Source organism: Antechinus flavipes, chromosome 4, assembly GCF_016432865.1.
Source record: "Antechinus flavipes isolate AdamAnt ecotype Samford, QLD, Australia chromosome 4, AdamAnt_v2, whole genome shotgun sequence".
In the NCBI taxonomy this organism is placed as follows: Eukaryota; Metazoa; Chordata; class Mammalia; order Dasyuromorphia; family Dasyuridae; genus Antechinus; species Antechinus flavipes.
Window position 1 is genome coordinate 171,334,775 of NC_067401.1, and position 12,431 is coordinate 171,347,205.

General features: G+C 37.5%; 1 protein-coding gene across 1 annotated transcript in view; it reads right to left on the reverse strand.

The window, feature by feature from the left end:
* Positions 1-10,296: 10,296 nt before the first annotated feature.
* The window catches only part of AFMID (arylformamidase), a 38,808-nt gene continuing 36,673 nt past the window's right edge, over positions 10,297-12,431 (reverse strand). The window contains exons 10-11 of the mRNA XM_051995483.1: positions 10,823-10,927; positions 10,297-10,546 (exon numbers count right to left, since the gene is read on the reverse strand). Coding sequence (XP_051851443.1) covers positions 10,520-10,546; positions 10,823-10,927 — 132 coding nt within the window. The 3' untranslated portion in view covers positions 10,297-10,519. The remainder of the gene's footprint in view (positions 10,547-10,822; positions 10,928-12,431) is intronic.

A 12,431-nucleotide genomic window follows, 5' to 3' on the forward strand; every position in this document is an offset into this window, starting at 1 on the left:
ATAGGGCCCAAGGCAAAAAACACTTGGGGCATGATGGCAGCCAATGGTGCACCCAGAGAGTGCCTAGAAGTCCAGTACCCAGACATGACCCATCAGCCAGAAAGCCATATGATGGGAGAAGGGGATTACACAGTCAACCAACCAGGAAGCAACCTGATGGCAGAAAGGAATTACAATTGGGGAGAATAGAGCTGTATGCAGCTGGGACAAACTGAGATACCCCCTGGCGAGGTGAAATCTGTTCCTCTCCAGCTTATGGATCCCTTACCTCCAGGCACAGTAGGCTTGACCATTTCACCTCCTTTTTGTACATACAAAACAGTGTCCATCCACACACTGATGTGGGAAACTGGGGAATGTGTAGATAATATCCCAGTCACTAATACAGGTAGACAATGTGTGACTTATCACCCAGGAGAAATAGTAGTATCAGGTTTACTCATACAGAATCCTAATAAGCAACCTGGTGATAGTCACCCAGATTCTGACTCCAGACCACAAAATCCAGGAATATACTGGACAGCAGCTGTAACAGTTGACCGACCTATGCTCACGATCTATATAAATGGCCTACCATTGGAAGGATTGGTAGACACAGGTGCAGATCGTACAGTCATTAGAGGTGCCAATTGGCCCAGTCACTGGCCAAAGATTAAAGCAGACACTTACATGTCTGGAGTAGGAGGATCAATAGCAGCTGAAGTTAGTGCTGCCCCTATGAGATGGACTTTTGAAGGCAAAACAGGAGTTTTTACTCCTTTTATAGTTGAAAAAATCCCCATCAATCTGTGGGGAAGAGACGTTTTACAACAATTAGGGTTAAAAATGAATACTTCGGTTTTTTAAGCAGGGCTGCTGTTGAAGGCCTGCCAACACTTTCACCTGTCCAATCCAATGGAAAACTGATACACCAGTGTGGATAGAACAGTGGCCCTTAGGTAGCGATAAAATTCAGGCCTTATTAGATATAGTACAGGAGCAGTTTGAATAAGGGCATTTACAACCTTCTCTAAGTCCTTGGAATTCCCCAGTGTTCGTTGTAAAAAAGAAATTGGGAAAATGGAGGATGCTCACTGATTTAAGAAAAGTGAATGAACAGATGGAAACTATGGGAACTCTTCAGCCTGGTCTTCCATCTCCTACTCAATTGCCTTAGAGAGTGGCCTCTTTGGGTCATCGATATTAAGGATTGTTTCTATTCTATCCCTCTGGATAAGGAGGATATGAAAAGATTTGCCTTTTCAGTGCCCAGCGTTAACTTAGCTGAGCCTTATAAGAGATATGAATGGACAGTTTTGCCACAGGGAATGAAAAACAGCCCCACTATGTGTCAAATGTATGTTGCTGCTGCTCTTGCTCCAATAAGAAAAGCATTTCCAAAAGTTATGCTATTACATTATATGGATGATATATTGGGATGGGCACCTGAGGAACAAATGCTAGAAGCATGTTTACAAAAGACAATAGAAACACTAAGATACTACAAATTGTACATAGCTGAAGAGAAAATTCAAAGACATGCTCCTTTTCAATATTTAGGATATGAAGTATACCCTAAGATGCTTACAGTACAAAAACTGTCCTTAAGAACAGAGAAGCTAAACACCTTAAATGATTTTCAGAAATTGATAGGAGATATCCAATGGATGCGACCAGTGTTAGGCTTGACTATCTATCAGTTACAACCATTATATGATATTTTAAGGGGAGACAGTGCTTTAAATTCACCACGCCAGCTTACAAAAGAAGCTCAAGAGGCTTTGAGAGAAGTTGAACTGGCTTTATCCAATGTGGTTGAAAGAGTCACTCAAAAACCCTTGGAAATATCAGTTTTTGCCACACAAGAGGCACCCACAGCAGTCCTTCATCAAGGAGACAGTGTGATAGAGTGGGTGAACCTCCCAGCACAACCAGAACAAAGCCTTACTCCTTACCCAGTGCTTGTGGCTAGAATTTTGTTAAAGGCCATTAAGCGAGCAGTACAATTATCTGGGGCAAGACCTGATAAGATATACACCTTTTACACCAATACACAAATTAATGTGTGCTGTGAGACCATCCCAGAGTGGCAAATTTTATTAGCCATGGCTCCAAATTTTACACATGGGTCTCCATTAAAGATAACCAGACTTTTACATAATTGGCAATGGATTCTTGAAGAAAAAGTTTCTAAAGTTCCTCTTAAAGGACCAACTATCTTTACAGATGCATCCAAACACAATATTTGTGCTGTATACTCTCGTGACTTAACTATAAAGAGAGTAGTCAGAACTCCTTTTCAATCCACTCAGCAGAACGAATTATATGTGGTCATGTTAGCTCTCACTTATTCATAATATCTGATTCAGCCTTTTCAGTAGGTGTGGTACTTAAGAATTGCCACAGCCCAAATAAAATTTGCAGCTTCTAATATGTATCAGCTCTTTAAGGAACTTCAGGAGCAAGTGAGAAAACATCCAGGTAAGATTTATATCTTGCATGTCCACTCACATAGTGGACTCCCAGGTCCTATTTTTGATGGGAATTCAAAGGCAGATAGCCTTTTAACTATGTTGGCCAGTACACCTATATTTCAGGAGGCCCAGGAATCCCATTCTAAATACCATCAGGCTGCTTGAGCTTTGCGTTTACAATTTGGGATTACAAAAGAGGAAGCCAGGAGTATAGTAAAAAGCTGTACAGCTTGCCTTCCTTTCCACGCTCCTACACTGCCTCCAGGGAAGAATCCTTGTGGTTTGAGACCCAATGAAATCTAGCAAATGGATGTGACCCATTATAAATCTTTCGGTCATCTGTCTTTTATCCATGTTGTGGTAGACACCTTTTCAGGATTCACTTTTGCCATACCAGCAGCAAAAGAGACAGCCCGAGTGGTCACTGAATTCCTCATGCAGCATTTGCCATTATGGGTGTGCCACAAGCAATAAAAACAGACAATGGTCCTGCATACACCTCCAAACATTTTGCACACTTTTGTGCACAGTATAAGATTTTACACACACTGACATACCCTTTAATCCTCAAGGACAGGCAATAGTAGAAGAAAGGGGGAGCCACAGGTAACCCTAGAGAGCTTCTAAATCTAGCTCTTTATGCTATTAACTTCTTGATTTTTGACAAAGAAGCACTGTCTCCGGCAGACAGGTTTTATAACCCACTGGAAGGGCAGTGTCCAGTACGAGCAGCTCCACTATCTGTAGATAATCACCAGGTGATGTGGAGAGACCCAGAAAGTGGTGAATGGAAGGGACCAGATAGGCTAACTGCTTGGGGGAGAGGGTTTGCTTGTATCTCTACAGGTGGAGAAGGAATCAGATGGGTGCCAACGAGCCTTATTCGCCTTGTCCATCGCAGAGAGATGGAGCAGACCCTTGAAACGAAGGAGAAAACCCAAGAAACATCAGGTGGTTCTGTTGCTGATTGTGCTCACCATTGAAAGAGTGTGGCAGTTATGGCGTTTGACTCATGGACATAAAAAATCATCGGACTTCAAAACCCTCAGAAATCACTGGATTCTCTGAGACATTAGATTGTTGTAGGACTTTAAATCCCTCAGGAATCATTGGATTCTTTGAGACATAAGACTTGAAAGCCCTCAGGAATCATTGGATTTTCTGAGAAATAATAAGACTGTTACAGGACTTCAAAATCTGCTGGAGTCATTGGATTCCCTAAGACATAAAAAGACTTTTGCTGGACTTCAAAAACTTGGGGGGATCATTGGATTCCCTGATATGTGAAGCAATGGACAATAGATTGGTTTTGGACTATCTCTTGGCTGCTGAAGAAGGTGTATGTGTGACTGCTGTTTACATACTCTCCTTCTAGGACTTCTGGCAATCTTTTACAATACAATGTTGATTTATATTGTTTGTTATACCGTTACTTGGGTATATAATTCATGTTTGTTACACCACATCAAGCCTGCACTGACTGTGGGGAGAGTCATCACTAATAGCCTCTGCATTGTTGCTATGTGCTTCTGTAATACTTCCCATGCTGATTGGTTTGTGCATAATAAGACCCTTCAGCCCAGAAACCTGCTAGCAACCCCCACTTCCCTTTGGTGCTTTTCATCTCCCTTCCTGAGATGTCAGGGAGGATGTGATTATCTCCTTTTTAGTGCTTTCACCTTCCTTCCTGAGAAGTCAGGGGGGTCGTGATCACCTCTCCTTGGGGGCTCTGACCTCCCTGAGGAGTCAGGGATGGCATGATCCCCTGTGTTCTAAAACAAAAGAAAGCGGGAGATGTAATGGACTGAGACTTGAGTTGATGCACTGAGGCCCCACGCACATGAGGCTAAATAGTAATTGGACTATACTCTATTAATATATAAGCTTGGAGAAAGAATGGCCCCCGCCCACTCTTTGTGCAAGTCCTGATGTGTTGTATAGGAAATGACGATTTTGGTGGGTGGAGGCAGGGGAGTGGAAAAGGAAGGGGAGGAGAGATTGCTTGCTTTTGCCATTGCCATGACCTTTCAGCTCAGATTCCCCTCTGTTAGCTGGCTTCCTGTCGCAGCTGCCCATATTGCTATTGCAATCTTTCTTGCCCATATTGCTATCGCAATCCTTATTCACCTCTTCACTTCAATAAAGATTGAAGATTTTTCCCTTAACCTGAATTCCTGACTCTGGCTGATTTTAAATACGCCGTCATTACATGTTACTACTACTTAATTAAGTCTTTGTCAACATGTACTAGCACACTGGCACAACTTAACTTTCTCTGAGTCAGCTGCATTCAGGGTGAGAGATTTGGCAAGGACTTTTTTGAGAGGATGGAATTTGGACAAAGGCACACTACTATTCACTTTGAGGGTCACAGACTAAGCATGGTAGGAAATACTTGTTCAAATTCACCAAAATGGCTCTTGAGCCTGTATTGGTATGCTCCCCATTTATATAAAATAGTCAGAAGGTTACTGCTGTCATCTTTTATTACAATGGAATGGCTCATTCATTCCTCCAATTATTTATCTGCATTTTTTTTGTAAATAATGTTTTGTAATTGTGTTCAAATAATTCCTATGTGTCATGATAGTCATGACACATGATAGTCTATAGATTGTAGCTATTTTGAAAAGTATTCCTTAACTTTTTCTATGACTGCTGGGGTTTTGTGGATAATGCAGAGAAAAGCTAATGATTTTAGGGCATTTCTCTTATATCCTGATACTTTGCTGAAATTGTTACAATTAATTTTAGTTGAGTCTTTAGGATTTTTTAAATAAACCATCACAACATGCAAAAACCAACAATTTTGTTTCCTCTTTCCCTATTTCCCTCAACCTTTTTTTTTGTCTTATTTTATAACAAGCATTTCTACAATTATATCAAATAATGGTGCAGTTAATATCCTTAGTTTGCCCCCTGACCTCTTTGGAAAGGCCTGCAGTATTTCTTAATCGCTGTTCATTCTATTCTTTCTCTTGGTTTTAGGTAGATACTGTTTACCATATGAAGGAATAAGTCCATTCATTTCAATGCTTTTTTAATATATGGCTGCAAAATTTGCTTATCATCCACTATTTTTAGAGGAAGCACAATTTCATATTGCCGAAACTATTTTTTACTAAACATTGTGTTCACTTTACTCCCTTAAAATGCAACTACTGATGGTTTTCAATTGTGTTTCATGTGTTGACCATCTCTGATCAACATATAATATTAATCAGCCAGTATGAATGAAATCTACTTATCTGATATTGCTTTTTCCAGGGATTTCTGGAAATAGAAGCATCCACCAAATTCATCATTGATATCTTTTAGGTTTTCTAGGAATAAATCTAACTGCAAACCCAAGAAATATATCTTAAGTGGAACATTACATCCAGAAGTGTGATGGAATTAGTTTGAACTAGCTTTCCAGAGCTGATTGTTAAATTTTCTGTATGAGCATTTACATCTTAGAAATTGACAAATGCTATACACCAGAGCCTGATTTATTGGATTGTTTGGTTAGACAGATCTTAATGCTGGAGAAAAACATCAATTATGCATATTAAATTAAAAATATGCCACTGAAACTCCTCTCTCTTCCCTCCCTCCCTCCCTCCTTTCCTCCCTTCCTCTTTTCCCTCTCTCCCTCTAAGCTTGCTGTTAAACCTTTACCAGTATACGCCTGCCTTAGACCCAGGGTTCTCAAACCCCTGGATTTGGTCCTGGAAAGCTTAACCCAGAGCCATTTTTCCCTCTTTTGGCTTATGGTACCTATCTGGAGGACAAATATAGTTTAGGTATAGATAAAGTTTAGATCTCTGCCAACATGGCCAGCCTCCATACCCTTCCTTCAAGATGATGGATACAAATTAAGTATACTACAGCTTTTGTTTCATCCCACAGAAAATGCAAAAAACACAAATGACTTAAAGGAGCTCATAAAAAGATGTAAAAAACACATGTAGCATTCAGATGACAATAATCATTAGATCATATCAGAAGGCCATTATGATTTTTGTCAGCTTTGAAAATATCATTGATAATTTTTTGGTAATGGTAGTTTTCCCAAAAGGTTTTCATCACTTTTCTCTATGTGACTCTTCTCATCACTTCTTTATTTGAGAATCCAAAAATATCTTCTTTTTGATTTCAGCTTTATTGATTGTTGGAAATTTATTTCTTCAGATGAAGGAAACCTACACCATTTCAATCCACTATTTAGAAAAAAATTGTCATTAACATGAAATGGTGGTAAGAAGACATTTTCTAGACTAACTAGTGCTTGGCTCATCCTATTTGTGTGTGTGTGTGTGTGTGTGTGTGTGTGTGTGTGTGTGTGTGTGTATGTGTTAATGTAGGATTTTTTTTTTCCACCTCTGCTGTGCCATTCACCAAAAAAGCAGCAATATGTGACACATAAATTACAATCTAGCAAAAGAATGATCGTTTCCAGATCCCTGCATATATGCCAAGGATACTTTTCATGCTTACTGGTTGATCAAGAAAAATTTTCTGTTTTCAGCATGGTACCCTATGACAGGAGATTCCATCTATCCTTTTAATATAGAGTCTAAGAATTCAGCATGATTTTAGGATGTTTAAAACTTCAAGGTTTTAGGAAGCAAAGCCAAGATGGCAGAGTAGAGGCAGGGATTCTGGAGCTCTCTCCCAAACTGCTCCAAATTGCTCTAAATAATGACCTCTAAACATTTTAGAGCATCAGAATACCTCAAAAAATGGAGTGGAAAAAATTTCCAACCAAAGACAACTTAGAATGTCAGCAGGAAAGGTCTGTGGTACCAGAGTGAAGGTCAGAGTACAATCCCAGAGCAGATTACACTGGTGCACCCCCTTACTCTGCCCCAGCCTGGGGAATCAGCAAAGCAGGAACAGATCTTGGGCCTCTGAATCAGCAGTAGTACTGGTAGTTCGCAGATGTCTCAGCCCAGAGATAAAGACAACTTGGAAAGTTATCAGAAAAGGTTTATTTCAATTAAGGCGAGAGAACCTTGGAAAACAAGCAAATCAGAATGGATGGCTGTAGTAGTTTCCAGAGGCCTCAAATTACTGGGGACAAGTGGTCTCTTTACTAGGACTGAAGAAAGATTCTTACTTTAGCATACTAGAATTTATAGCCATTGTGGACCAGGACATTCCTCACAATTCCAGGGCAGAAAAGAGTGCTTTAGGTCAGGTTCCTAGAAGGATCTCTGAAATTAGCTGCACAAAGATTTTTTTTTTTAAAAAAGAGAAAAGGACCAAAATGTACAAAAAATATTTATAGCAGCTCTTTTCTCAGGGCAAAGAATTAGACATTGAAGGGATGCCCATCAATTAGGAAATAGCTGAATAAATTGTGATATATGATTGTAATAGAATACTATTATGCTATAAAAAATGATCAGAATAAACTCAAAAAAACATGGAAAGACTTCCATGAGCTCATGCAAAGTGAAATATACTGTGTACAAAATAACAGCGAAATTGTAAAATGATCAGCTGTGAATGACTTGGTTATTCTCAGCAAGACAATGATGTAAGACAACTCTGAAGGACTTATGAAAAATGCTATCCATATTAGAGAAAGAACTGATTATGTCTAAATACAGATTGAAGTATACACATTTTTAAAATTTTGTTTTTCTTGGGGGGCAAAGGGAGAGCTATGTTTTCTTTCAAAAAGCGACTTATGGAAATGTTTTGCATAACTTCCGGTGTGCCTTCTTAAAGAGGGTGGGGAGGAAAGGAAAGAATCTGGAACTCAAAGTTAAAAAAAAAAAAGTAAAGAGTTGTTTTACATATAACTGGGAAAAATAAAAATATTAAATAAAAATTAATGGGGGAAAACAACTTCATGTTTTTAAAATATGAATAAAATCATTTAGGTCTGTTTGAATTACTATTTGAGGATCTGAGGATTATTTGTGAACTCCTTAAGATCAAGGACTATCTTTTATCTTTCTTTGTATCTCCAGCATTTAGTACAGTGTCTGGTACATACAAAGTGCTTAATAAATGCTTATTGGCTGAAAAAAGCTACTACACTAAGCCCAATTCATACAGGCTGCTTTTTACCTTAATAGCTTCTTCATCATCATCAAATTCCAATTTTCTATTTATGAACACATTTCATCACTACATAAAACAAGACCTATAATTAATAGTAGATTTGCATGTTTACAGTGTATTTAAATCTGATGGTAATCTTTGATATAGGAATTGGGGAACTCAGTAGTGTAATGTTACATGTTTAACAACCAACTCTTGTGAGGGGGGGAGGGAGAGCGGGGAAAATGCATGCATGGCATACTTTAAAGGTGAATTTGCCTTATCAACATTTTCTCTATCATTTTCTTAAGTCTGGAATAGAAGTCATCTAACTAGGACTGGGTCCTATATGAATTGTAGAGGCAGGTGAAATGAATAGAGTACTGGGGTTAGAGTCAAGAGGTTCTGAGTTTGAATCTAGCCTCAGGTACTTACTACTTATGTGACACTGAGGATGTCACTTGACTTTTGCCAGGCTCAGTTATCTTGTCTGTAAAATGGGGATGAAAATAGCACCTATTGGGTAGCTAGTGGAGAGAATACCAGCCCTAAAGTCAGGAGGACCTGAGTTCAAATGTGATCTCAGACACTTAACACTTCCTAGCTCTGTAACCCTGGGCAAGTCACTTAACTCCAATTGCCTCAGCAAAAAAAAAAAAAAAAAAAAAAAAAGAAAGAAAGAAAATAGCACTTACTTTCAGGGTTATTGTGAGGATAAAATGAGAGAATACTTGTAAAGTGCTTTGCAAAACTTAAAGTAACATATAAATTCCAGCTATTATTATTATTTATCATCAATAAATAGGTGGCACAGTAAATAGAGTGCTGGGCCTGAAGTCAGGGAAGATTCGACTTCTTGAGTACAAATCCAGTCTCAGGAACTAGTTGTGAGACACTGGACAAGTCACTTAATCCTGTTTGCCTCAATTTCCTCATTTGTAAAATGATCTGGAAAAGGAAATGGCAAACCACTCAAGTATCTTTGTGAAGAGAGTCCCAAATAGGGTCACAAAGAATTGGACACAACTGAAAAATGGCTGAACACAACAAATTATTACAGTCTATTTTCTTAGCCTCCAATACTGTCTAATTCCTCTCTCTTATTTCTCCAATTTATCTTTCATGTAGCTCTTAAAAATAACTTTCCTTATTCATAGATCTAGCGATTCTACTTATTTGTACCAAAATCTCCAGTGGTTCCCAAGGGCCTACAAAATAAAATTCAAATGTCTGCCTGAAATTCAAAGTCATTCATAATTTGGCATCATCCTACTTTTCAAACCCTATATAATTCTGGTTCTACCACTTATACCATGTCTGTTCTTAGGCAAGCCACTTCAATCACTGGGCCTCAGTTTCCTTATGTTTAAAATAAGACTGCCTTGTCTAAAATCCCTTCTAGCTCAGAAACTATACTATGTTTGTATTACTTTCTTCCAAATACTCAGATGATCCAGCCAAATTAAGCAATACTTGGGTATCTTAAGCCTGGAATTTCCTCCCAAGCCACTTTCCTCCTGAATTCCTACTTAGTCTTTCAAGCCTAAAGCAAACATCATGTGTTGAAGAGGAGCTTCCTTGATTTTTCCCTTTCTCATCTCATCTTTATCCAACTTTGTTTTACTTCATGTGCAGAAATTATCACATGGTATTTTGTAATGTAATTTACTCTGTCTTATTCTTCTACTAGGTTTTAAGTTCATGGGAGCTGATCAACATTTTATTTAAGCTTTATATTCTCCTAGCACCTAATTTAGGTCTTTTCCTCAGCAGACTTGGTAACTGTTGAATGAATGAACATAAAATATCAAGTTAAAAGATTTTATTAGTGGTTATGAGAGCAAGCACAGAGATACAATCTCTCCATAAGGGAAGGTTAAAAACCAAAGCTTTTTGTACAGAGTTTTTGTACAGATTTTTGAATGGTCTAAGACTAATCTTCTTAGAATAGAAAAAAGAAAGGAAGCATCTTTCTGTTCTTTAATCTTCTCCAAGTGATGGTAGACATGGTGAGGCTCTGGATTCTCTTATTACTGGAAAATTGTCCTCAAAATAACCTGCAACAGAAAGAAGTAGTGACTTTAGAGCTGAAGAGGCTAGTATAAAGTAAACATGGAGAGAGACTAGGAGTAGAAAGTGGAGAGGAAAGGTCTCTTGAACAGGGAGGTTTAAGTGGGGTGGGAAAGAGATTTAGAATAGGTTTGGTGGGTAGAAGAGGTTTGGAAGGATTGAGACAAATGGACAAAATTTATTAACATCTACTATATGCCTGATACCATTCAAAGTATTGATAATACCAAGATAAACTAATAATAGCAATAATGCTATCCTACCTGAGTCAGTATATATTCATTCTGCATCAGTTTCTCAATGATGTCAAAATGATCCACATTGGAGATTTCTATAAATGAAACTCTCCAACCATGTAAACGTAGAACCTGTAAGAGAAGTTTTTTTAAAAAAGGGGGTAGCTAATGGGACAGATTTCAAGGAATTAGTAATTTTAGAAAAGGCTAGCAAGGAAAGAGAAAAAGGAAAGATTATAAGAAAATGATTGGAAACCAAATTACCATTATTAAAAATAAAAAGAGTGAATTTCCCACCATTTCAGATGAAATTAAAGCAATTATTAGAAGCTATTTTGCTAATGGATAATTTTAATTATATTAAGTTTAAGGTTTTGTACAAACAAAACTAATGCAGACAAGATTAGAAGGAAAACAGAAAATTGGAGAAAAAAATTCATCTAAGGGTTTTGATAAAGCCCTTATTTCTAAAATTTTTAGAGAATTAACTAAATTTCTGAACTATTCTTCAATTTACAAATGATCAAAGGATATGAACAGACCATTTTCAGATGAAGAAATTAAAGCCATTTCTAGTCATATGAAAAAATGTTCTAAATCACCATTGATTAGAGAAATGCAAATTAAGGCAATTCTGAGGTATTACTTCATACCTCTCAGATGGGCTAAGATGGGGATGTGAGAAACTAGGATATTATTACATTTTTGGTGGAGTTGTGAACTGATCCAACCATTCTAAAGAGCAATTTGGAGTTATGCCCAAAGGGCTATCAAACTGTACATATCCTTTGATGCAGCAGTGTCTCTACTGGGTCTATTTCCCAAAGAAATCATAAAAAAGGGAAAAGAACCTACATGTACAAAAATGTTTATAAAAGAGCTCTTCGAAGTGATAAGGAACTGCAAACTGAGTGGATGTCCATCAGTTGGGGAATGGCTGAATAAGTTATGGTATATGAATGTTATGGAATATGATTGTTCTATAAGAAACAATCAGCAGAATAATTTCAGAGAGGTCTAGAGAGACTTTAATGAATTGATGTTAAGTGAAATATGAAGAACCAAAAGATCATTGTACACAGCAACAATAAGATTTTGTAATTATCAACCTGTGATGGACTTGGCTCTTTTCAACAATGAGGTGATTCAGACCAATTCCAATAGACTTATGATGGAGAGAGCCATCAGAGAACTATAGGAACTGAATATGGATCACAACATAGTATTTTTTACCTTTTTGTTGTTGTTTGCTTGCTTTTTTTCCTTTCTCATTTTTCCCCTTTTTGATTTGATTTTTCTTGTGTAACATGATAAATGTGGAAATACGTTTAGAAGAATTGCATATGTTTAACCTATATTGGATTACTTGCTGTCTAGGGGAAGAGGGATAAAAATATGGAACACAGAGTTTTGCAGGAATGAATGTTGAAAACTATCTTTGCACGTATTTTGAAAAATGAAAAACTATTATAAAAAAAGAAATCATAACCCTTTCTAAAAAAGAAGTTATTTTGTCTATTATGTGCCAACAAATTTGACAATCTAAGTGAAATGGATAAATATTTACCAAAAAAAGTTATTCAGATTAACATAATATGATATTGAACAAGCCATAAATGAGTTCCTAAGGAAAAAA